This window comes from Polypterus senegalus, chromosome 4 (assembly GCF_016835505.1).
Source record: "Polypterus senegalus isolate Bchr_013 chromosome 4, ASM1683550v1, whole genome shotgun sequence".
NCBI classification, from domain to species: Eukaryota; Metazoa; Chordata; class Cladistia; order Polypteriformes; family Polypteridae; genus Polypterus; species Polypterus senegalus.
The window spans coordinates 228,401,102-228,428,233 of NC_053157.1; the positions used below are offsets into that span (position 1 = coordinate 228,401,102).

The following is a 27,132-nucleotide window of genomic DNA, read 5'->3' on the forward strand; positions in this document are numbered from 1 at the left end:
GATATGTCAAGAGAAAGGCACATCCAAAACAAAACAAACCCCCAGCAGCAGTGTGGTAAGGATTAAATTGAGATAGCTTATGATTGTAAAGTCAAAATACAATAAACAAAGGGTATGATGTTAAATCACTCCAAAGAAAAAACATCTGAGATGGATAATGTTTGATGTAGTGAGAGATGGGGTGGAACAATAATGTGATGTAAGAAATTTGTGTTGCAGACTGATACAAAATCATGACAAATTAATGAACAGGCTGGTGATATATACCACATTTATTCTTAGAAATAATTTTCTGGTGAATCAAGTTGAGTTCCAAGATAAGATGTCTAAAGTATTCAATCAAGTGTCAGAAAACATAGGCACAATGAACGAGTGCCAGCTCTTTTATATGGTAGTCACACAATAGCATGATCATCCTTGATCTTGAACCACCCTGTTGAATTCTTAAGAGGCAAATTTTAAAAGAAAGATGAGGCTGATAGATGATAATTCCCCTCTTAGAATGGGCACATATAGTTGGCATATATAAAAATAAGTACAATGAGAAGTGGGATACATAGGAAATGTATGTGAAACCATTGATAGATTTTCAGATTCACATAAAATGTATATAAAATTACAACATCAAAACACATCTATATATAATTTTTATTCACAATAGATTATTATTATAGATTGTGTAAGTTGACTTCATTTAAAATTCCATACTGGAAAAAAAAATGATGCTGCATTTGTTATACTGCAGAGCTGGGAGGTCAAAAGTCATTTGTGATATCTTCACGTTTGCACTGCACTAGTGGGAAAGTAAACAAAAAGCCCCATTAAAAGCTGGTGTTTCAGAAACAAACGCTAACTAGTAGTTCAATACTCTGGATAGAAAACAAAACCAAAAAGTAAGAAAGTTGCCAAAAGTATGTCATCTAAAAAAGATTTCTAAGCTCTTGGCCATGATAAAAAGTACTATTTCTGCTTGGAAACTAAGTTTAAAAAACTGCACAAAGGAACCATTGAGCTGAATATATACGGACAGTTTCATGTGTTAAGCTAACCTCAGTTAGTTTGTTAACATTCATTCTGGTAATGTTAACTTTTACCTTCTCAGTGTTTAGTATTATGGAATGAGGTGATTTATTTAAAGTATCTTTTTCTAATAAACAAGTGAAACCTGTCAAGTTTTACTCCTTACTGATCACGGTGTAGATTGCCATTTTGGACTGACATCATAATCTGAAGTTGGATGAACTCAGATTTGAGTGAGTTTACAAGCAGGTATTCTAAGTTTGGGACACGCTTTCTTTCTTGTGGTTTTCCAAATTGAAGATTTGAAATTATGAGTTTTGAGTTTTAGTCGGGCATTAAGTTCTTTGGTTCTTTTTAAAAGTTACAAAAATGAGAATCAGACCAGAGGTTTGGTGTAGCAGCAGTTCAAGACACCCACTTAGCACTCTCTACTACCAGGGTTGTCCAAGGAATAACAATATGGAAAGGAGCCAGGAATGTATTTCATATACGCTGGTGGAATACTGTATCTCTAAGAAAGCTTCAGAACACTTCTAAAGGAGCAGAAGACTGTGACTGGGAAGACAGAAATCTTATCAATACAAAGTAATTTAAACATTATATCTCTCAGACTCTGCAAATCCATTAAGCATTTAGGAATGTCATTTTTCATCAGAAAATGCATGCATTACAGGTATTTATAAGAAGTTAAAATATATAAAAAAGGGAGTGAGCGTTTTTATTTGATAGTCTAGCCTCCCTACTGATTAGAAAAGGATTTTAAATCCCATTTAAGCATGTACAGAGACGCTGAAGATTTTTGTTGTTACTCTTCTTTCAGGTTTCTTGTTTAATAAACGCTCCTTAGTCTTGCATCTTGGTGTTATTTCTGGGTGTGGAAGGCTAACATAAGCTTCTCACCACAAAATACATCACTTTTATGTTTAGTCCCCTGTATTAAAGGGACACTTGAGTAGTAGAGTTGGTGTTCTGTGCCTTCAGGAGTGCAACTTCTCTTTGGTTTGAGGGCGTCCATCTAAGATGAATGTAACATGCAGGATTAGTAGCAGGTGAACGGATGGCTTTTGACTCACTTATATGTTAAAAATGGATAACAGTGGTATCTGCTTCACAGATCATTTGTTTGGTAGCAGTACACCATGCATCATACCACCCGTAGTTTATTGTGGTATTGAATAAGTGCACACAGTCCTCTCCTTCTTGACCGTTTCCTTTCTCTTTATAGTCATCTGGCTCAGTTCCACCATCATCCCTTTTCGCCCAAAATCTGCAAGAAAAGAAGAGCTGTCAGTTATGCACTAATGCTTGCCTAACACGATGGACTCTGCTTTTAACAAGCACACCAGGGATGTGTGGAGGTTTATAGACTAAATACAAGAATCTATGAATGCATGGATTCCTTAGGTATAATAAATAAATAAAATATGTAATGCAATTGATGTAGCTTCAGTCATGTTGAGGTCTGCCGGACGGCAATACCTAATTTGCCTGTAATTCCTATTTTTAGAATGTGTGCATTTTTGTAATTACTGTATCTTCTATGACGGCCTACAATTACAGCAAAAATGTTGCATTTTCTAGAGAAAAAGAAAATGAAAATGAGCAAGAACTGTACATCCAATAATATAAAGACAAAGAATACACTGATTGCCACCCACAAAATACTCTAACATCTGATATAAGTGTGTCAGCATAACTGTAATAATAAAACAATGCATGCATGTGATGTTAAAGTAGCCGTCTTCATAAAGTAAGTGGTATGCTCAGAAAGGATCTGCACTTTATTTCTAATTAAGAGAATACTCTAGAACAAGAAAATGACTTTCTTTAGCAGTTTCTTTTTGACATTTTTTGTTTTTGATTTAGTTTTGTTCTGCCTATCGTCTAGAAATGCTTTTTATTGATCTTTAAGCCTGGGTCGCACTCTTCTCTGATTAATCACACTGGAGAGTGGATGGATGTACACTTAGTGGTCATGTATGGGTCAGAAAGCAAACGATAGGAAAGTGTCAGTCCATTTGAATGAAGCAAGTTTGATTCCATAAAAGCAGGTACATAAGTGTCTATAAGTAATCAGACCAGTAAACTGTAAATCTGGGAGAATATCATCACGTAGGCTTGTGTCAAGAGAACACATTTTTGCTTTTTAGTTTTGAGATAGTTTGACTAATTATGTTTTGGGTGTGTGCCACATTGTAAAACATCAAATTCTCACTTAGAGGATCTGTTCAAAGCTTTTAATAAAATCTGGCAGGACCTAATGAATAACATTTTAAAATAAGCATTTTAATTGGGGAGAAAAACAGGTTTGCTCTAGTTGTTGGCCTTCCTCTCTTTCTCATGGGTGTGACTTTTGACTTGATTGTATGGAATGTTATATGTTTTTAATAAATTCAATAAAAGATAAAAAAGAGTGTGACTAATTAGGAAAAATCAGACTAACCCTAGCCCTTAAAACCTAATAAAAAACACAAGTAAGGGGTTGCAACCCACTGAGTGAAAGAAAATAGGAAGTCTGAGACACATTGTTGGCTGCTGCTTATCAAGTGCAAAGTGAACTTTAACAGATCATTAACTCAAAAACAACAACAAAAACATGAACACTTTTGTGGAACAGAAAAATAGTGCTGCGAAATTCAGATCCAGTAGGTTTTTAAGCGAGCAAAATGCATGGCTTTATGATAATTTTTTCATAACTACACTTGGATAGGCAATACAGACTTCATGTTCCAATAACCAAAAAAAAAACTCAATTTAAAATACAAACAAAGCATCCTTTCACTAAACACATTAGAGATCTAAATGATATCAACGAAATCTTGAAACATTCCTCAGGTAGATCATTTTATTTATTTTTTCACATTAAGGTAATATGAGACACTGTCCAATTGAGTTGAGAGAGGTGGATTTGGAACTCTTTCAATAAAGCAAGAATACATCTGCGTTCAAGTTGTAAGTAAAACAGTTACACAATATTTTTTTTTTCCTTCAAGACTAAGGGACTTCACCCCCTGCTCACTTCGCTTGCCAAGGCCTTCCCCAAACCCCCCAGCGTACGCCTCTCCAAACCCCTCTTAAGCGGTGATACAATGGGAAACAAATACATTTTTTAACTCCTCTTTGCTCGAGCAGCTGCTGGCATGTGGCTGCTGCCTTCACGCATGATCTGCAATTCTCTCGCCTACCCATCTCAAAACCCTCGCAGCCCCCCACCGCCAGCGATAGGCACTGTTGTGAAGAGGGGGGCTGAGCACACCCCAAGGAGATGCGGCTGCTCCTCTGAAAACCCAAGTAAATGGTGATACAATGGGAAACAAATACATTTTTCACCTCCTCTTTGCTCGATCAGCTGTTGGCTTGCTGCAGCTACCTTGCCGCATGATCTGCATTCGGTGCAGAGCTTCGATTGTTTAAAAGCCTCTACAGCACCTGAATATTCGAATATTTCCCTGAGTAATGTTTTCAGATTGTTTGTGCTAATTTGATCTTTACTTTCAGTTTTGGAGACTTTTGAATTTTCCTAATTCCATTATCTCTAACCTGCTCTGCATGTGTATTACGGGACTTGTTTCTGAAGGTTGTAAGTATGACGTGACTTCTCCATCTCTCAGGATGTGAAAGTGTCTCTCTTCAAAAGATCACATCTCGTCCCCAGGAAAAAGTCTTGCCTTGTCTCAAAGTTGTTGTTTTTTTTTTTATAATAGGGAGATTGTTTTCCCTTGTTACTACAAATATGCCATTATGGGTTTGGTAGTTTAAACCTGAGGCCATCTGAAAGATACATTATGTAAAAGGTTTAAAGCCAAAATACTTTGTGTGTAGAACATTAATAAAACATTTAACCTGGAGAGGTGGACGTGGGTCTCAGATGACAGTGTACACAATTCAGGATTCATCATGGACAACCTTTAGATTGTTTTAAATGAGGTAGGTTACACATGATGTACAATTTAAATGTAGTCATTGCCAAACTTTAAAAAACTGAAGTGTATTTTATGAAGAGCTGTGATCTATTCCTTATCTGACATTTCAATTGAATTTCCCACTGTCCTCTGAGATACTTGAAGAAGAAAGTTCCTTAAAATTTTTTAGTAAAAGCCTGAAATATTACAGTATCTTCCATTTTCACTTCCTGGCACCGTGCCATGCAGCAGCCTTTATAGAGGTCCTCTTTCTCTTTTTAAAATGTATTTAGAATTATTAATGGTTTTAATGTAATTAAAGTTATTAATTAGTAATGTTAAGTTCAGGGCTCTTGGTTGTTACCATACATTCTTGAAGCGATGCTGTTGTCATCGCAGACCCATGCCCTGGCTCCCACCTCAATACCAAGTGACTTCCTCAGGGTGCATATTGAATAGGTCAAAGAAAGTTGAAATTCATAGAAATTAATCATGGATACAGCTAGGACGAATGTCCCAATCTTAAAATGTATGCACTGGTGTACCTCAAGTATCAATGCTTGGTCTTCTACTGTGCACCATCTTGCTGGGCTCCATCATCCAATCAATTGGGTTCTCTTATCAGTGCTATGATGACAACACACAGCTGTACCTATTGTTCCCTCCGGGGGACAATAAAGTATCACTTAAAGACTCTACATCTTTTACTGATATCTCAACCTGGATGAAGAACCACCAGGTTTATGCAGGTTCACACTGTACAACATCCGCAAGATCAGACCTTATCTGACAGAGTATGCAGCACAACTTCTGGACCAGGCTTTGGTCTTGTCACATCTGGACTATGGCAACTTACTTCTAGCAGGAGAACCCACATGTGCTATCAAGTAGCTGCAGAATGCAGTGGCCCATCTTGTATTTAAACAGCCGAGATTGGCACATGTCAGTCCTCTCTTCAGGTCACTACAATATAGTAGCACACATTATGTTAAAATCCCTGATGCTTGCCTACAGAGTAGTCCATGGGGAAGCACTTAGTTATATGGAGGCACTGGTGAAGTCCTATACTCTTTCTCACCCACTCAGGTCTGCTAGGGAACGGCTTATTGTGATGCCACTTCTACGTGGCATCAAGTCTCAACCCAGACTCTTTTCCTGTGGAGTTCCTAGTTGGTGAAATGAGCTGCTCACCTCCATCCATACTTATGACTCCCTGGATGGATTTAAGAAGCAATTGAAGACTCATTTGCTCTGTGAATATCTGTCTAATTGATGAAGAAAAAAACTTTGCTCTGCAATACTTTATATTCTTTGTTAATATAAGTTTAATTGCTTTATTGATTGTAATTGTATTATTTGTTACATCTTTTCACTTGTGGCAATCAATATCTGTTACCTGTCGTATTACACTTGCTGAACAAACAGGCCCTAGACTCATGTTACACAATGTGAGTTTCAGTCCCCCCATTGTGTATTCAAAACTAACATTTTTACTTCCTATGTGTAATACTTTACATTTACTGACATTAAATTTCATCTGCCACAAATCTGCTGAATTCCGTATGCTCTCCAAGTCCTTATGTAATGATATAATGGATTCCAAATTATCTGCTAATCCACCTATCGTGGTATCATCTGCAAACTTAACCAACATGTTACTGATCTTCCCATTCAAATCATTTATATATTTTAAAAATAGCAGCAGCCCCAGCATTGACCCCTGTGGAACACCACTCTTAACATCGGACAGTTCTGATGAGTTACCTCACACCATCACCCTCTGCTTCCTGTGTCTGAGGTCAGATTTACAAGCTTTCTTGTAGGCCCTGGTAATTCTAGTGTTAAACAATCTTTAACTAGCCTACTCATGTGCCTCCCAAATACATTGGTGCGCTTCGGTTCAGATGTAACCCGTCAAGGTGGAAGAGGCCTCAACTCTTACAAAAGGATTCCCAATGCCACATAAACTTATACCCTTCAACCCAGCACCAAGATTTGAGGCATACGTTAAGCATTCTAATCTCCTCAGTCTCACCTGGATTGGTGTGTGGCAGTGGCAAAACTTCAGAGAGGATTACCTTGTCAGTTCTGCTCTTCAGCCTGGCACCTAACTCTTTAAATTTTGATCACAGAACTGACAGACTACCCTTATGTACTGTATGTCATTTGTTCCAACATGGACAATGACAACTGGATCCAACCCTGCTCTGGCCAAGAACCTATTGACCTTTCCAGGGAGGTCCCCCACCTGTGCACCTGAAAGGCAACACACTATCTGCCTCTGGACCAAACCTGCACTTCAATCCACCTAATGATTTAGTCCCCAAATATCACTACCTCTATCTTTCTGGGAACTGGTTTTAAGGTGGCCTTTTGGGGCTCCTCATCCCTGCCTACCATCTCAGAATCTTCAGAAACACTGTCCAGCTCCAAAAGGACCTGAAAACTGTTTGACACTTCCAATTCTGGGTTGATGCCCCCAGACAGTGTGCACCCTATATCTTATGCCTTGTGACTTTGACCCACTTATCTAGCCCATTTGCACATCTTTCCTATAGCTTATTCATGGTTTAAAAGTAGAAGGGATTCATCCTGAAAGATCATTATCTTGCCTTGAGGGGTTATTATCAACTGAGTCAGTGGCCGTAGCTTTTCTTCTTTATGAATTCATTTTTATGGTCATTTGAATTGATTACATTAAGTGCTCTCATGCTGATAAGATGCCCCAATTCGGAGTCTTCATTAAAAATCTAATAATTTACTTTGTGATGTAGAAGTACATAGTAAATAAGAATATTGTGTCAGATATGGACATATTAAAAACTGTACTTTAATTTAGATGTCTAAATATTCTTGATTGTAATAGAAATTTGTCATGTTTTGACCATCTCATAGAGAGTCATCAAGATCTTGATCCCTAGTAAAGGATCAACAATCACATCACATTTGTAATTACTTGCCCTTGACATAGCCTAAATGATACCCCACATGCTTATGTTTGAATTTTGTCATTTTTAACCTTTTGGGAGTGGTTCTTGGAAGGCTAGGACCACCAGTCAAGAATAAAATATCAGAACTATTTTCATATTCACAATCAGCAACCTTGAAATAGCCTACCATGACACTGCACATGCCTACATTACTGATTCCCATTTGTGAACTACAGTAACATGAGCCCTTTTGTATCCAATTGGAGGTTAATTCCTGAGGTTGGCTGAAGTGGCATGTATAACTTCAAATACTTCTGATCATGTTTGCTGAAGACAGCTATTAGTTATTATTACTCTTTTTCATAAGGGTGTTTTTTCCATCACACCATAATGTCCAAACATTACGTAAAAATGAGGGTGTTTGGGTCTATTGAGCCAAAGATAAGGGGTCCACCAAAAAACTTGAAGTCTTTTGCATAACTAGACATTAAGATGAGACAAACAGTGTACCATATGTGGAGAGCTTCTTGTATTTGTGATTCAGAGGGTACCAAAAAACAAACAAAAGTCATTTCAAAGCATTCATATGGAATTCTTACCAATATGATAAAATAATTTTCTTACGTTTTATTTTCATTCAGACTTTCATTGTTCACCCAGAAGAACTTGTTTTCTATCTTTTGATCAGTCAGTCCAATCCAGTACGAGTTGTCCGTTGTTTTTGCTGTCTTATTCAGTAAGAAGTTCTAAGGAGAAAACAAACTTGTGTCTGTAAAGAAGTGACCCTGTTACAAGTTAGCAACACCAGTTTGCTTGACTACCTCAACACCATTATTATCCATTCAGCTCCATCCATCAGCATATCTCATTCCTGCATGAACCTCAAAAGTATGAATGGCTTACCTGCTCCTCTTCACTCTCTATGATGACCAGGTGACCCCCCATTGATGTGCAGAAATCACGACTGTCTTTCCAAGTCAGTCTATTAGTGGAGAAGTAGTAACATTTTGTGTTGAATAGGAGCCAGCTCTTTGGGCAGAAGGCACATTGCCATTCTGTGGGATGAGAGAACAGAGAGCTGCATAACTGAGACCACCAGAGCTCTGATGTCAGTGAAAAATTGAACTACTCAAGGAAATGGCAGGTCATAACTGAGGTACTGTTGATCAGCAGCACCTTTGACAACACCTATTGTAGACATTGGGATAAAGCTCTGGGAGTCACAAAAGACACTTAGATAGGGCCAGGGGTTAATGAGTCTGGAGCAGGAGCTGTTTGTGATTGGTGTGGGATTGAAATAGCAACTCAAGGCTGCAAGAGGTACCACTTATGCCACTTATGCATTAAGCTTTACAGGTAGGTAAAGACAACTTACCTTGTGCTGAGGTACTTCTTACAGAACAGTATTTATCAAAAACTGAAGTCAGATTTGACAGATGACTCTTAAGGAGTGTTAAATTGTGTTGTAACAGCCTCAGCTCTTCTGTGGTAACAGAAAGTTTGCTTTGCAGTTTGTCTTCATTATTTTTGTATTTAGTTTCAATGACATCTAAATAAAAAACAACAAATATTTATGTCAGACCAGTTGTGAGTTGAAGAACTGTCTTTGAGAAATTAAGATTCAAGGAGAAGTCTGACATTGTTCAGGATCTCATACTCCCCATGCACCAATTCTTCTGTCACTCTGTGTCTTCTGCTGTTGTTTGTATATTGGCCCAGAAGAGCAAAACAAACGCAAAAATGAAAAAGCAAGCAAAGAGTAAGTGAAGTTTAAGCAAAAATCAAAAACAAAATGACATCACTGGAAAAATGGGAAAGTGGATGAATCCATAGCTAGAAAAAGGAAAATCCTAAGATGGCATTTCATTGATTTTGGGAATTCGAAGCATTTTTATGCATTTTTCAAAGTTGTAGTTGAAACTTTAGGCAGAAACGCTCCTTGCTTAGAGACACATTCATGCAACCTGGTCTGAAGGCCTTGTAGGATATGAAAAATAAATTTTAACTTGCCCATCTTGGGACAGTCAATTTAAATGTAGGAACTGAGTGAATTTAAAGTTGGTTAACTAATTAACGGTTTTATCAGTGAATTATCAAATAATTTGGCAAGGCCCTTATTTTATTACCTTACCTTTCGTTGTTGCAGAAGGTGAGTCTATACCCTTTAGACTTATATCAAGGTAACTGAAGCGCACTAATTTTAAGGAACAGAATAATACAATATATTGATAATCACAAGGATATACATTAACTTCATATATTTATTGACATATAAGACTGGAGGCAGACACACTAGACAGACAAACCTGTAACATATAGACTGGCTGTTTACTAGTATTTAGAGTTCTACTTTATCCTGACACAGATATATAGTTTTACGATACCAAATCTTTATGGATGATATCCGATGTTGTGTGGAGTTGTTGCTGTGTTGTTTTTGAGGAGAAGGAAAAATCTTAATGCATTGGAATGCACTCTTTCTGTTTGCTACATGATCCTAAACTTTGGAATTCATTGTCCCTTGAAGATAGCAAACAGTCTAGGCATCAAGGAAGTAAAGCAGCCCTAAATCATGTTGATGTGCTTTGCAAATTTAACTCCAAATGTACTGCTTATTCTTATTCTTCCTAAATAATTCAACCCTAGTTTCATTGGTCCACAGAACATTTTCCCAATAGCATTGTGAATTGTCAAGGTGGTCTTTGGCAAAGTTCAGGCATTGAGCAATTTTTTTTTTTTGTAGAGCAGTGGGTTCCTCCTTGGTATGCTGCTATGGACAAACAGGCCTGTTCAATGTTTTGTTTGCGGTAGACTTATGAACAGAGATGTTAACCTGTTCTGATAAATCTTTCGAGACTTTAGCTGTTACTCTAGCTTTACTTATTTACCTCATTGACCATTCTGTGTTCCTTTTGAGTCAGCTTGGCTATGCACTCACTTCTAAGCAGAATATCCACACAGCACTAGATCATCTCAGTTTATACACAGTTTGTCTTACTGTGGGTTAGAAAAATACCTAAACTCTTTGAAATGACTTTGTAACCCTTTCCAGCATTCTACAAATCAACAATTCTTGATCGTAAATGTTCAGCGATCTTTCTTGCAAGGCACGATTCACTTCGGCAGATTCTTCTTGTGAATAGCAAATTCAAAATGTCTGAGTCTTTTTTTATAGGTCAAACCACACCTTCAATCTTGTTTTATTGACTGGACTCCTGGGGCCTCATGTATAACGCTGTGCGTAGAATTGGCACTATAACATGGCGTAAGCACAAAAGCCGAAATGTGCTTACGCACAGAAAAATCCAGATGCAGGAATCTGTGCGTACTCCAACTTCCACGTTCTTCGGCTACATAAATCCCAGTCAGCGTGAAAAGTAACGCTCGTGCACGCGCTTTATGTAATGCCCCAACTCCTCCCAGATTTACGCCTCTTTGAATATGCAAATCGATATAAATAGACCTTAAGCTCCTTTTTCTGTAAAAAGGCAATGGGAAAAGCAGGAGGGAAAATAGAAGATTTTCAGCGAAGACCAAGTGGAGGCAAAGAAAAACGTACTATTTGTTGGTTTATACAGTGGAATAAACAAGAAAAGGCAGTTGATCGATTGACATAGCGTGTCCGGAGAAACAAGCTCAGGTTCACAATGTCACACAGTGCCGACATAAAAAAGAAGTTGTCAGATATCAAAGTCGCTGTGAAAAGGTGAGACGTGGCCCACCGTCTGAGTGTCATATGGAAGCTTATTAGGGTACAGTGTGAAAAAAAGGCACAGAGTAGGAAAAAAGCTGGAAATGTTAATTTCAGTCTCGAAATATCCACTTTAATCATGTAGTTTATTTTGCCATTAAAGTAGAACATCATAAACTTTATCTTAAATTTATTTAATTTACTAGTTTTTCAAATCCCATCGTAACTAAAGTTAGCACGTTAAATGCTTTGTTTTGTATTTGATCTTCTATGTGCTCTGTGTATGTGAATCACTACGTGCTTCTTAAACGGGCTTTGTTTCAATTACGACAGTATTTGTAGGACTTGTGTTGAAGAGACATTTGGCATCTGTCAAGCGTTGTAAGTATACAACCGGTTTCATTGATAACTTCACATCCAGCTTTTGAGAGTTTAAACATTCATATACATCAAAGTGTCCACTACTGAAATCGTCACCTGTCAATATAAGATGTTTAAGAGGCATTGGTGGTTGTCGAAAGGTGTAAAATATTTGGCCATTTCGGTACACTTGAAAGTGACAACCGAACAATTCAGCGGCAGCAAATCAACTCACATGCAGATCCATAGGTGAAGGGCTTAAACATTTCACTCTTATAGTGCTCCTGTGTAGTACAATTATCTCCTGTACCGTCATTAGTCCACACCTTGAACCTGTCCCAGTCATTCAATACATAAGACACAATATTCCTCCGGATATCAAGAGTGAGCCTGATATGACCGTGCAATATGTAACAAAGAGAATGGAAAAGGTAGTTGCCATCTCTGGGCATGGAAACCACTCGGTAAGTGACAGTTCTTTGATCGATGGTGATCACCTCGATAGACATGGTAATGGGGGTACGGTTGGAATGATAAAGGAAATGGGTACCTGAACAATTTTAAGTAAGACTAAAATACCTACACAATAACTATAATCGTAATAAATGAACAATAAAACAGCAGAGAAGCCATGGATTAAATAAAAAGGCTGGATTTATCAGCAGGGAGACGTGAATCCCGTGGCGAAGCAAGGAAGGGAATGTAGAGACTGGAGCGACGGACGGTCTTATATAGGCAGGCAGCCAAAAACGTGGGAGGCATTGGGATGGGGGCCATAAATAAGAAAGTTCAACATGGCGGACGTTGTCGACCGTTATGACCGTTACACGTAGAATTTCGAAATTAAACCTGCTTAACTTTTGTAAGTAAGCTGTAAGGAATGAGCCTGCCAAATTTCAGCCTTCTACCTACATGGGAAGTTGTAGGTAGAAAAAGTAAATACTTTTTCTTCACAGCAAAATCTTCAGTGTAGTTTGGTGTTGTTTTTTCAATGTTAACTTTTTCTGAGTTAACAAGTGTTGATTCTGGTGTTGATTTGAGGACATCAACACTTGGAGAGTTACAGAGTGTTTAGATTGAGTGTTATTTTGGGGAGTAGGTGTACGTTACACCAGCAAAGAGTGGATTTGATTTCCGGTGCTAGCTGGAACAGCACTTCCTTTTACTTTAATGGCGGCCGTTACTGATTGCACTGCCAGATGATAGATAAATTAAGGTGAGTATGATACTTATTTTTAACAAATTAACGACTGAAAAAGCAATTGAATTTCAATCAGTACATTTTTACAATAGTAAGTATATTGCTATTTTATGCTTATACAGTAAGTGAGATTTTTAATGTTACAGTTTCATGCTAATATTACTACAATAAACCCCTTGATAAATGAAAATAGACTACTTGTTATTTTAGCAAATTAATGATTGAGTAGATTATGTAGGATATTTCAGTCCAAATACTTCTTAAACTCAAAGCGGCCCAGTGTCAGGACGACAAAGTTTCAAAAAATGTTTTAAAACACATTTCACCGTATCATGCAGACAAACTACACCACATACCAACACAAACAACCTCATTTCAAATCCAATGTACAAAATACATTAAATTGCTAGTTGGATTAAAACTTGAAAAGTTTCTAACTGAAGGTAAGTTTGAATTGAATTAAGCATTAGGTAATGTTTCTTCTGATTTGAAAAATTAATTTTATTGACATTTATTATCAAATTTATCCTTTGATGAGACAGATACTAATGTGGAGGAAGATATTTTTCAAGAGTTGATTCAGAGAACCCACAGATAAGCTTCACAGTAAGATGTCCTCCACAAGGACTTTTTGCTGACCTGGATGTTTCTGATGGTGTATAATTTCATTCAGGAAATGTTCAAATGTCTTCATGAAATTTAAAAATAAATCAATATTGATGTTCTCTTTTTGAAAAAAACAATTTTCACCCCCTGCTACCTTAACACCAAGTACATGCACTGACGTGCTTTCAAACTCCAGTGATGTAGAAGGGATGGGGAGAACAGAGCCGGACCTGTCTGCAAGCTCAAACTCGAGTAATGCCTGAGAAGTTGGGAGGTTTGGTAAGTACAAACATTCTTTTCTATTTATTTCTAGTTTAGGGAATTAAGTGTGATTGAGACATGACGGCTTTGTGTTGTTTTTCTATATGCAATTTCATTAGGTGATTCAAGACTTTATTGTGCCGTTCAATACTGAAACATCTGCATGATTGCTTGAGCAGTAGGAGACAGCATTTAAGCAGAAAGTCATCAAAGAAGCAAACTCTTTCACTTTGACAGCAGAAGTTCAAAGTTATATCAGTGCAACAGAGAAACAACAGTCTGAAAATGGTAAGTAGTATTTTGAAATTTTAAATGACAGGCGAGGCTCTCTGTTCTACATACTAATTAATATTTCTGAGCATTGACCCCTTCTCATTTTCCATCAGACTGTAACAGCGACATTTCCTTTTTCTTGCTGCTGTTTTATTTGTTACCACCTTCTGCAGGGAGGAACGAGGCTACAATCAGTCGAACTGATGCTATTGACAGGCTTGTACATTTACATAAGCTAAATTTACTAATGCAAGATCAACGTCTTTGTAATGTGTTGTACAGTCATAGATTTTTTTTGGTTGATTAGTACTGAAGGAAGTTGTTCTCTTGCTTTTCACCCAAGACCAATATGTAATGTTTAATTTTTTAGTCTTATTGGTGACATGTAAATTTAATATCAATTTGAACCATATCGCAGTGGTCTGTACTTGTCTCTGCTTTTCTAGCATATTATCTTCTTCCCTTTGGACATGACATGAATTACAAACACTTGTAAGTTTTAATTGCTGACAACCTCCATACTTACTGTGTTGACTTTTAGGTGTAGCACTTTTCATATTTTCAGCCTGATAGAATGTAATTCATTGTTTGAAGTGTTTAATGTATTTAATTATTCTGTTCTGTTTTGAAACTGCTGTGTATTTATTAAATGCATTATGTGTCATTTGTTATAATCCTGTACCAGCATTTAAGAACATTTCAACAGGAGAGAAGGTCACCAACCATACCTACTTACAGTAGGACAAACCGAGAAGAGGATCGACAATTTTTATGTGGTTGTGGACAAGCAGCTCATCCCTTGTGCAGGAACCACCTCCCTGAGTGCCATTGATGAACTTTCAAAGTTCATTACATTTTTAACGTCTCCTATGAAGAATCTCTAGCAAATGTCTAGAGCGTTTTATTTAATGTTATCCTTTTTAAATGATCACCACTAGCACTTATTTATTTTTTACACAGTTGCCATGCATGTTGATAAGCTCAGTGTTACAGAGCAGTGTTTGCACAAAAGGATTAATAGCAGCTGTGACCTATATGTAAATGTACAAATACATAAATTAATAAATTGTATCCTCTATATATATTTTGTAAACAGTTTTGTTTAATAAAACAAACATTTTGAAAAGTCTTAATTCTTGTTTTTTTAAATCTAGTGTATAATGTGCATACATGAATCTTTTATTAATGTGACATTAGCTTCTAAATAAAGTGAGGTGCAGTAACTTAACATTGCATCTAAAATAATACAATGCCAGATATACTGTACTAACACTCACTATTAACATTTTGACACTCCACACTTGTCAGGTATTAAAATCAACACCGTAAGAGTTATTTTTTTAACACCAGCAGAGTGTTTCGGGAATTTAGTTTACATCAACTGTATGTTCAAAACACTACTAGTGTTAAAAAATGAACTCTTACGGTGTTGATTTCAACACATGACAAGTGTGGAAAATGTAACACTACACAAAGTGTAACTTGAACTCGATTTGGTGTGGACCTATATAAACTCTGAAGAAGAGTTAAAATGAACAGTGTAGGTGTGAAATGAACACTTTGGATTTTGCTGTGTTGACACTGCATATGCAAAAGCAGATGAAACACAAGATCTGGTAGGTCAGTAACACGGTTTAATAAGTACAGCGAGATGTTACAATAATTGGTTAGCAAGTCAACCAAAACCAAAGAGTTTGGACCAGGTTTGAGATGCCGTCTGCTATATAAACCTGCTTAATAAGATCTTTTTTGTACAGTAAATGTAATTATAATGCATCATGTCACAATCTAAAGAGACATTAGGTGACCTTTCAGAAAGTGTTTGTCAGTCTAGTTAAAATAAAATATTTTGTAATGCATCAGCTTACTAAAAGAAAGACAGTGTTTAAGAACATAAAATGTACTCTCATGCTGCTTTAAATACTGATTTGATTTAAATTTGTTCCAAACAAATGAATATAGAATATGCAAAAGTACTCCAGGCATGGATTTAAGAATCTTAAGATATATTCTGGCAACTGATTTGCAGTATGAAAACATTCATTCCATTCATTGAAAGGCACCCAGAAGAAAGCCTCTGTGCTCGTATATAAACACTGCTGCTTGTGTTAAATTTGCAAGACACCATCTAGGTAACCTTAGAGGTCACTCCTCATAATTAAACGTACAAGTATTTTAGGTAAACCCAACTACTGATGAATCTGCCTGTATGTAAATATTGATCCAAAAATAGTTCTTCCAGCATGGCAGTGATTCTGTATTAACCCAATACAATAGTAAAGATTTTTAAGAAGGTCAGGTACCAGTAGATGAAAATGTTGTTGATAAACTAATAAAGGCAAAGAAATGTCAAGAGAAAACCATGCAATTGCTAAATAAAACCTGTAGAAAAGAACATTCCTAAATGGTTCTTTAAGGGTTACAAAAATACTAATGTCCAAACCCTGAACACTAAACAGAAGTCTAAGTCAAAAAGTTACTGTCACACACGTGCACATAAGGTAATTCCCAGTCAGACCAGGGGATGGCAGAGTTTGCTAATCCTTTCTCTTATCTCCCCGCAGGCCAAATGCGGGAAATTCTGCCAGGCTGCCATGATGTCACATCTGGCTCCACCCCAGAAGACGCCACTTCCGGTCCAACAGAAGAGCCTACCTCCAAAGAAGTCGTAGCCCGAAGACCTCATTTCCAGTTCCGGTCCCAAGATCCCTCCTCTTCCTGCTTTTTCAACCATATATCCACTATGCTTCCTAACCTGTTCAGTTCAGTTGTGGACTCTTGTCTGTAAAGACGTTTGCATCAACCTTTTTCTTACAATCAGCAGCCAGTTCTCAATTATGCAGGAGGCTGCCCCAAACCTCTTTATTGTGTCAAGGCTTGATTATTTCCACAGTACATTACTAAAAGTTAATTAACTCAGAAATTAAACTAAATGCATAAATGTGTCACCCACTGCAGTTTGGTCCTAATTTAAGGGGTTTGGCATGTGGTGGGTGCAGCAACACATTCTCAGCACAAGTTCTCAATCTAGCTACTCACACTTCAGAGTTACTCATAAGTTTGGAGAGCCTGGAAGTGCAAGCTGCTGACCTTTATACTGTAGCAATGGGGACATCACCTGTCACACACAAATTGTTGTCATGTGGTAGCAACCAAGATGACAAGTATAAAGATAACTTCACAAGATGACAGTGACCAAGTAAAAAGAAAATGGTGGGGCATAACAATGTAATGTAAATTGTTTTTATCTAAGTCAAAACCGAATGATAAGTAAAAAATAACATTATTCTTCACAGGGCCAAACCCCAAATGACAAACATGTTATTAAAATACAAAATTAACCATGAAATAAAATCTAAACTCTTGCTCAATCAAAGCAGATTCTGAATATTCTAGGAATAATATGCAACAATAATATGCAACTTTAGTTTTGGAATGGCAAGGTTAGCGTCTACTACCCAGTCTAAGGAATATGGCGAGGGCTGAAGTGATTAATAAATTTAAGACTGACAACAAATTTGGAGACAATGAACTTGTTTTAGATAGAAAAATGGGATGAAAAGATGATTGGTAAGTAAATTAAATATGTGGTTTCTTTTACATTTACTAGATTATTTCTATATGGACTTTTGAGTTTCCTATAATATTAAAGTTTTTTTAAATAAGACCATTATAGAAAAAAATATGAGAAATGTGTAGTTTCCATTCTTTCATACCTTAATTATTATAGTACATTAAAACACTCATCACTTGAAGCTTTTGCATCCTTTTCATTAATGAATTATTTTTTCATTTTGATAAATTTAACACATGAACACATTTAAAGCTTCCTCTTCCAAAGCCATCATTTCCCTTTCCTGACTGTTAAACTCTTTGAATGTGACACTTAATTCTTTGCTTTTACTTTAGTTCCCTTTTAACCTTTTTTTTTTTACTGCCAGTTTAATTTATAATTATCATTCACGTTATTTTTGGGGTTAGAAAAAAATCTATAAATAAAAGAAAAGAGCTTCCTTATCATAACACATAACCCTATATGAAAAATACTTACAAAGCACAAAGACAATTATGGCAGCCACAAACACAGCACACAGGAACATCGACCACCATAATAAACATTTCTTCCTTTTCTTAACAATACGATGTACTAACACATCTGTAAGAAAAAAAAAAATAGATTATTAGCTAGGGCAGAGTAGCTAGAGCAGAGAAATATCACTTACTTCTGATCTCACCAGTACTTTTGTCTCTTATTGACAGCTTGTCAGTTTCGGGCACCTTCCTGTCTATACTGCTGCAGGCATCACTTTCTGCATCACTTTTCCGTAAATCATGGATACCTGTAAAGCCAAAGTTAAACATACTACTTCACAGTGTCAAAAGACTAAGCACAGTGAGATGATGCATAACTAAACTTTGCATATAACCATCTTTTTTTAAAGAAAAAGACAAGGCCACGTTGACAGCCTGAGTACAGTTAAATTAACACATCATTTACACTTTAAATAAAATGATTTTTTTTTAACTCCATGAATTCCTCAAAGATTGTTCAAGTATGACGTTAGGGAGCACTGCTTTAAAGAACATATAGAAAATTTGGATTTTTGAGAAATTTTCCTTGTGTCTAGCACTGCTAACCTATTTCCAAGTTCCCTGGGCATGCTTTTAAACCACACATGTGCAGCATGGACTTCTTGGCTTTGCCTTGGGGCTTAAAGGATAGAGTCTTTTCAAGTAACTATGACACAATTTAAAGGCTGCATGAACGTCTTCATCTTGCCATCATAGCCATCATCAACATTATCATAATTCATAACAGTTATTTAGGTACAATATGGCATAGCACTGATGATTAAACAAAAACTGGGACCACATTGGCCTGAAGAATTACTAACCAATCAAGAAGGAATGAAAATATATACAGTGCATCCGGAAAGTATTCACAGCGCATCACTTTTTCCACATTTTGTTATGTTACAGCCTTATTCCAAAATGGATTAAATCATTTTTTTCCTCAGAATTCTACACACAACACCCCATAATGACAACGTGAAAAAAGTTTTATTAAAAATAAAAAAATTGAGAAAGCACATGTACATAAGTATTTACAGCTTTTGCCATGAAGCTCAGAATTGAGCTCAGGTGCATCCTGTTTCCCCTGATCATCCTTGAGATGTTTCTGCAGCTTAATTGGAGTCCACCTGTGGTAAATTCAGATGATTGGACATGATTTGGAAAGGCATACACCTGTCTATATAAGGTCCCACAGTTGACAGTTCATGTCAGAGCACAAACCAAGCATGAAGTCAAAGGAATTGTCTGTAGACCTCTGAGACAGGATTGTCTTGAGTCACCAATCTGGGGAAGGTTACAGAAAAATTTCTGCTGCTTTGAAGGTCCCAATAAGCACAGTGGCCTCCATCATCTGTAAGTGGAAGAAGTTTGAAACCACCAGGACTCTTTCTAGAGTCATCTAAACTGAGCAATTGAGGGAGAAGGGTCTTAGTCACGGAGGTGACCAAGAACCTGATGGTCACTCTGTCAGAGCTCCAGAGGTCCTCTGTGGAGAGAGGAGAACCTTTCAGAAGGACAACCATCTCTGCAGCAATCCACCAATCAGGCCTGTATGGTAGAGTGGCCAGATGGAAGCCACTCATTAATTAAAGGCACATGGCAGCCCGCCTGGAGTTTGCCAAACGGCACCTGAAGGACTCTCAGACCATAAGAAACAAAATTCTCAGGCCTGATGAGACAAAGACTGAACTCTTTGGTGTGAATGCCAGGTGTAACGTTTGGAGGAAACCAGGCACCGCTCATTATCAGGCCAATACCATCCCTACAGTGAAGCATGGTGGTGGCAGCATCATGCTGTGGGGATGTTTTTCAGTGGCAGGAAATGGGAGACTAGTCAGGATAAAGGGAAAGATGACTGCAGAAATGTACAGAGACATCCTTGATGAAAACCTGCTCCAGAGAGCTCTTGACCTCAGACTGGGTCGATGGTTCATCTTTCAGCAGGACAATGACCATAAGCACACAGCCAAGATATTAAAGGAGTGGCTTCAGGACAACTCTGTGAATGTCCTTGAGTGGCCCAGCCAGAGCCCAGACTTGAATCCTTTTGAACATCTCTGGAGAGATCTTAAAATGGCTGTGCACCGACGCTTCACATCCAACCTGATGGAACTTGAGAGGTGCTGCAATGAAGAATGAGCGAAACTGGCCAAGGATAGGTGTGCCAAGCTTGTGGCATCATTTTCAAAAAGACTTGAGTCTGGAATTGCTGCCAAAGGTGCATCGACAAAGTACTGAGCAAAGGCTGTGAATACTTATGTACTGTACATGTGATTTCTCAGTTTTTGTATTTTTAATAAATTTGCAAAAAACTCAAGCAAACTTTTTTCACATTGTCATTATGGGGTGTTGTGTAAATTCTAAGGAAAAAAATTAATTTAATCCATTTTGGAATAAGGCTGTAACGTAACATAATGTGGAAAAAGTGATGCGCTGTGAATACTTTCCAGATGCACTGTATATATAGTTTAATCAGTATTTTAACTGAAAACCTGGCTAAATGAATTCTTAAAAAAACTTGATCCGCTTTCAACGTCTTTGTTTGGAAAGGTGTCTATCTATGTTGAAATATCATTCCGTACTGCATAATGTGGTTGTAGAGTATCTTGCAGTATTCTAAAATGGATTGTAAAATATGTAAATTATTGCCATTTGTATATATTGCAATAAATGTTCCAACATATAAAAAATATACTTCTCAATATAATTTATATTGTAGTAATAATATACTGTAAAGTGTATATATTACAAAATGATTTTAAATATATGTAAGGTAGAATGCCCAGGGGGGTTGGGTGGTCTCGTGGCCTTGGACCCCTGCAGATTTTGTTTTTTATTTTTTCTCCAGCCCTTAGAGTTTTGTTTTGGTTTTTCTGTCCTCCCGACTATCAGTCCTTACTTTATTCTTCATTATTTAGTTTAACGTAATTTTATTTTTAAATTTCAAATTTTTTAAAAACATTTCTTTCCTCATCTTGTAAAGTACTTTGAGCTACATCATTTGTATGAAAATGTACTATATAACTAAATGTTGTTGTTGTTCTTGTCGCTGTTAAATATAGTGCAAAGTCTACTTACAGTATGCAGTATATTGTAATGTTTATAAATGGTTCAGTTTATATTAAGGCCAATGGATTTAATCAATCATGTGGATTGCATAAGAATCATAATTACTGCTCTTTGATTGGATGATCCTCTCTCTCATTCATGCTCCTTCTCTCTCTCTCTCTCTCTCTCTCTCTCTCTCTCTCTCTCTCTCTCTCTCTCTCTCTCACACACACACACACGCACACACACACACTGTACAACTCCTTTTATTGCTGGTGCCTTAGGATTTTCATCTCTTTTTACAGTCTAAAAAGAAAAACCCAAGTTTCATTAAAAAATGCCATTGCTTCACACTGAATTATATGCTGCATATTTTTAAGTGTATTTCATATTTAAACCCATATGAATATATTTTAAAATATGTAAATGATTGCAGAATATATTCGAAAATATAAAAATACATTCTTAAATGATAGGGATATAATATACTGTACACATATTATAACATTTTTGTATATGAAGTTGTTGTGAGGTTAGATTTTGCATATAACTTGATAAACGTTTTGTATGTCTTTATTTGTAATTTAGGCGAAGCAATGTAATTTAGTGTTACTTTGGTGAGAGGCATTCGTGTTTTCCCCAGCCCCGTTTACAACTTTTCTTTGTAATTTTACAACAGGATTTGGGGGTCTGTGGTGGGTTGGCACCCTGCCCAGGATTGGTTCCTGCCTTGTGCCCTGTGTTGGTTGGGATTGGCTTCAGCAGACCCCCGTGACCCTGTGCTCGGATTCAGCGGGTTGGGAAATGGATGGATGGATTAGGGGGATGTGTCTTAAACCAGTTTGATGAGTATTTCTTTGCTAAAGTCTTTCTCTCATCCCCCACACAAAGCCAGGTTAGCTTAACATATGGTCTTGGGGGGTTCGGGTTGCAGTTGTTAAGATGTAGTATTTCCTCCGATTGGTCTGAGATATGGCTGTCAGGGTTGGACAGAAAACCTATAAATTTGCTTGCTCAACCACATTCTCTCTCTCTAACCAACATACTGTATGATGAAGAAGCATATCTCTTGCTAATCTGTGATTATGTAGAAGTATCTTTCTCTTGCTAACAACTGAAGAAGACCATCACACCATGAAATGAAGACAACACAATGAAGAGCACAGCTTCAGCCATTTTGAACAGACATGCGACTAAAAGCTGAGCACCAATGATGCCTTAACTAGAGACATTAAGTAACTACAAGTCTGTATGCCTCTTGAATTACACATCACCATTTTATCAGGTTGTATGGTTACCAATATTCAAATGTACTGTACTTTGCATTTTGTTATAATTTATGAATATTATCAGTAATACATTATTTTATGTGTAACTTAACTCCTGCTTGTCTTTTTTACTACATCTAATTGCCTGAGGTTATAGATATAGAAGGGAAGGTGGAGATAAGTTATATAAAATAATACCTTGTAAACAGTGGTAAGTCTGTGAGATTAGACATTCTAATAATACAACAGGGGAAAGTAGAGCAATATATATTACTCTACCAAGATAAACAGAAGTAAATTAAAATATACCATACAATATACTTTAAAGATATTTCAATATATTTAAATATATATTTGTCATGTACATATATTAACTTTAAAATTTATTTGGCTGATCATTAAAAATTTTCAATTTTAAGTTTTAAAATTAAATAGGAATTAACACTAGAATCTCTGAAGCGTATGCAAAAAAGTCATAATCCTGGGCCACCTTAAATCCCTTTGCATCTCTCCATCAGCGTCATTTCTTTTGTAAATGTGTCGATCAGCACAAGCAGCAAGCAACCTGCTATCCCATCCCCCACTGACGGAGCTCAACTCGGGCAAAAAGTTCTCCCAGTTCAAAGCTGCTTATCTGCGTGCGAGTTATTTAGGGTAAATAATCCAGTATATCGTTATTTGGAACATATGCATTTCATGTGTGTTCCGTGTCTACAAAGATCTGGGTAAGTGTAGAAAGAAAGGAAATGCAAGAAATGTTGAACACATACCTAAAGCAGAAACTTATTGCATCCAAAGCTCCAATGTCAATCGACAGAACGGTAATAGTTATTTATTTCTCCTTTTTTACAAGAGCTCTTCATTCTCATTTTACTTCTACTGCCAATTCTCAATGGCCTGCATGAGATGTACCTGACTTAACTTCACGTATATACTATTAGCAAATACAAAGCCAGTTATTTCATATTATCCTACTGCTGAACTATCCCTACTTCTCTTCCGCCACAAGGTCTGCTGAGATGAAAACATATTGGTGTAAAATATTTCCCAGCCCCAAAAATGACAACCAAAAACTTTGGAGGAAGCTCTGTACAGTATTAATCAAGTTTCACACACAACCAACATGCACCACCCAGATCTTAGTATAATCCACCAAGGATGACATCACCACACAGTACACACTCTGTATGCCACCAAAGCTCTAATGGCCAAAATATTTTGCTAAGGCTTGACAAGATTTCTTCAAAATCATTATGGGAGTCTTATTTTGGGATTCCTCTTTCTTTGGCCTGTCTTCTTTGGTCTGTTTATCGTATGTAGCTCAACAGCATTCTTGATAACGTTGACCAAGGGTTCCCAAAACATAACCAAAAAGCAGTAGAGCACATTCAATTAATGACTGAATAAGCAATGCATTTTTCAATCTTTCTGTAAAATATATTAAATTTGTAATGCCTATACTTTAATTTTACCTTGTAATTAGAAAATGTGTGATTTGTTTTTATTTTGTAAAAATGTTCTTAATAGATAAGGATAGAGTGAGGAGCTCAGTCATCCGGGAGGGGCTCAGAGTAGAGCCGCTACTCCTCCGCATCGAGAGGAGTCAGATGAGGTGGCTCGGGCATCTGATCAGGATGCCTCCTGGACGCCTCCTGGGTGAGGTGTTTCGGGTACGTCCAACCGGGAGGAGTCCCCGGGGAAGACCCAGGACACGCTGGAGGGACTATGTCTCCCGGCTGGCCTGGGAACGCCTTGGGATTCTCCCGGAAGAGCTGGAAGAAGTGGCCGGGGAGAGGGAAGTCTGGGCTTCTCTACTTAAGTTGCTACCCCCGCGACCCGACCTTGGATAAGCGGAAGGATGGATGGATGGATGGATGGATGGATGGATGGATGGTTCTTAATACCACTGCCTAGAGCTGCATTTTGTATGATCATAAGGAATGTGCAAATGTCTAATAAACATTTTACTATGTACTTTTTTTAACATAAACATAAACAGCAATTTCAAACTGATAGTTTGAATTTGATAGAGTATGTTTAACAAATAAAAACTGAATGTGACAACTGGCACCCAGTTACCCAACTTAGATGAAGCATGTATAACTGCCTCACACATTTCTGTGATTTTATTTAGTTTCATATAAAATAAATAAGCAAACTTGTCCTGCTTCTTAATGCCACTAATAAGTTTTTTGGAATAAAGAAAGGAAATTCTCCAAGGCAAATTTACTTACCTGCTTGGGAGCCTGGATTTTTATGCTGTGGATTCAATGTTTTTTTAAATGTCACCTCTGCATAGGCAACATCTTTAGTGTTGTCTGTTGGAAGAAGAAAACACAAAATCTTAGTAACTGTAACAGGATTACAGAAAATAAAATATATTTACATCAAAATCAAGTCTGGCTCAACTAATGCAAACATTTTTATGCAAGTGCGCACAGGATTTGATAAGATAAAACTATTAGTTTGTCTGAAGGTATGAATTATTGTTTGTTTTTTTTTTAATGTTATTATTATAATGGACTAGACTGGGCTACTTTAAAAAAAAAACTTTAGCATGCGCAAAATATATACTACTGTTACTCTCTATTTTAATTAATTTTAAACATGTTATACAAGACCTCTGTGGTTACTCTCTCAGGTGGGCATTAGCATATCATAATCCCTTGTACCAATAGCGTGAGTTTTCTGCGTTCTACTTATATGACAGACATTATAAAATACTAGAAATTATACAATAAAATCAGGCCCCAACTTATCCACAACTTATCCACAAGTATATACGGTAAATCAATGGAAAACTCAAAATGCGTTTTGTTAGATTACTTACCTGCTTGAGACTCTTTCTGCTGTTTCTGTTGTTTCAAAGGATTTACGATTTTAACCTCTGCATAAGTGACATCCTCATTTGACACTGTTTGAAGAGAACATGTTAGGAGACAACACTTCAGAGAGAGTCAATAAATGAAACAAAGATGTCTACCAATAAACAAGAAGAAGATGAGATTTAAATTACTAACACAAAAAATTCTGTTTAGTGTATGAAATCGAAGGAAACTAATTCAAGAGAAACAAACAGTTTTTATTTTGTGTGTTTTTCACAAGCACATTGTTTTAAAACTGCTTTATAATCTAATTATGAAAAATCAGTATATAAAATAAATAGTGAGAGTAGTTTACAAATTGCAACATTTAGTGAAACATATATACAGAGTATTAAGAGAAGTCCCCCCTTGTATATAGTTTCTAATTCCTAGAATGAATAGCAAAGTCAACCCTTCTTTCCAGGAAATATTTTTCATTAGTTCTAAAGCTAAGAAAACACATACTTCATTCAAATGTCAGATATAGGAACACTGCTAGTCACTGTTTTGTTATTAGCAGTAGTAGTGGTAGTAGAGCAAATTTGTCACAAATGGAGTTAAATTCTTAATTACATGTCCGACAAACATACATGTCTTCAGGGCAGTTGAAGCCTAAATATGGAAGGCAGTCAGTTTTATAAGCTTTGATACAGCAAATACATAGGCAGGAACACCAGCATTTCATCTGTTTTTGTTGACTTTGTTTGAGAGTAATGCAGTCATAATGTGAATTGGCACAGAGGACTCCTGGAATGAGTGATTTGTTCTCTTCCAATGATGAATGAGCAGTGGCCCCAAACTGAACTACCTCCAAATCTTTATCACAGCAAGCAAGATAGAAGGTGATTCTGAGATTGACCAAGTAATACAACAGTTGCTATTTGGAAGAGATTGTGTCTGACTGTGGTCCTGGAAAGTAAATTATATGAATCTTTAGATTTACTGGTCCATCTTCATCTCTATTCATATCTATACACACCTGCTGTAGGTAGTGAACAAAAGAATGAGTGTGCAAGTACATGCACTTGAAATGAGGATCTTCCAAAGGCCAATTAGGCTAGGCCATGACAGAGGGAACTCTGCAATATGGGATACCTCATGTAAAAAACATGAGTTCATACCTGAAGTGGTATGGGCATGTGGTTAGAGGCCCCTTTGGCACTTCCTTGGAGCATCTACAAGCAGAATCCAATGAGAACATCTAGTAGCATTTTGAATACTGTCCAACTTTTTTAATAATTTGGGGTTATGACTGCCATGGTAGTTGATAAATCAGGTTTGGCCACCAGAGGTGTTCCAGACCACAGCCATACCCAGCTTCCCCTCACCTGGGGAAGATGCAGCAGCTATTTTTTAAACTCAACCCAGGAGTTCTTCTCCCAGAAGCACTTCTAGGTCAGGCAGAACTTCCCTAGGACAGAAGAATGTCCTTCTGGTAGCTTTCCCTGATAAAACCTGAGTGCCCCAACAGAACCACTAATCAGGGCTACAACTATCAATATGCCCTGCAGGTGAAAAAATGGAAGGTCTACCAGAGGGATGCTACCACCGAGCATATTGGGAGAATACGTCATCCTAGGAGGCAGACACCCTTTGCCTTTCCATAAGTATGTCCTCTCGGCCGGGAAAGGCCA

General features: G+C 37.1%; 1 protein-coding gene across 1 annotated transcript in view; it reads right to left on the reverse strand.

Moving 5' to 3' along the window:
- Positions 1–334: 334 nt before the first annotated feature.
- LOC120528876 (C-type lectin domain family 4 member C-like) overlaps positions 335–27,132 on the reverse strand; it is a 34,476-nt gene continuing 7,678 nt past the window's right edge. The window contains exons 3-10 of the mRNA XM_039752952.1: positions 25,465–25,548; positions 24,869–24,952; positions 18,480–18,584; positions 18,296–18,400; positions 9,228–9,401; positions 8,756–8,907; positions 8,477–8,598; positions 335–2,287 (exon numbers count right to left, since the gene is read on the reverse strand). Coding sequence (XP_039608886.1) covers positions 2,101–2,287; positions 8,477–8,598; positions 8,756–8,907; positions 9,228–9,401; positions 18,296–18,400; positions 18,480–18,584; positions 24,869–24,952; positions 25,465–25,548 — 1,013 coding nt within the window. The 3' untranslated portion in view covers positions 335–2,100. The remainder of the gene's footprint in view (positions 2,288–8,476; positions 8,599–8,755; positions 8,908–9,227; positions 9,402–18,295; positions 18,401–18,479; positions 18,585–24,868; positions 24,953–25,464; positions 25,549–27,132) is intronic.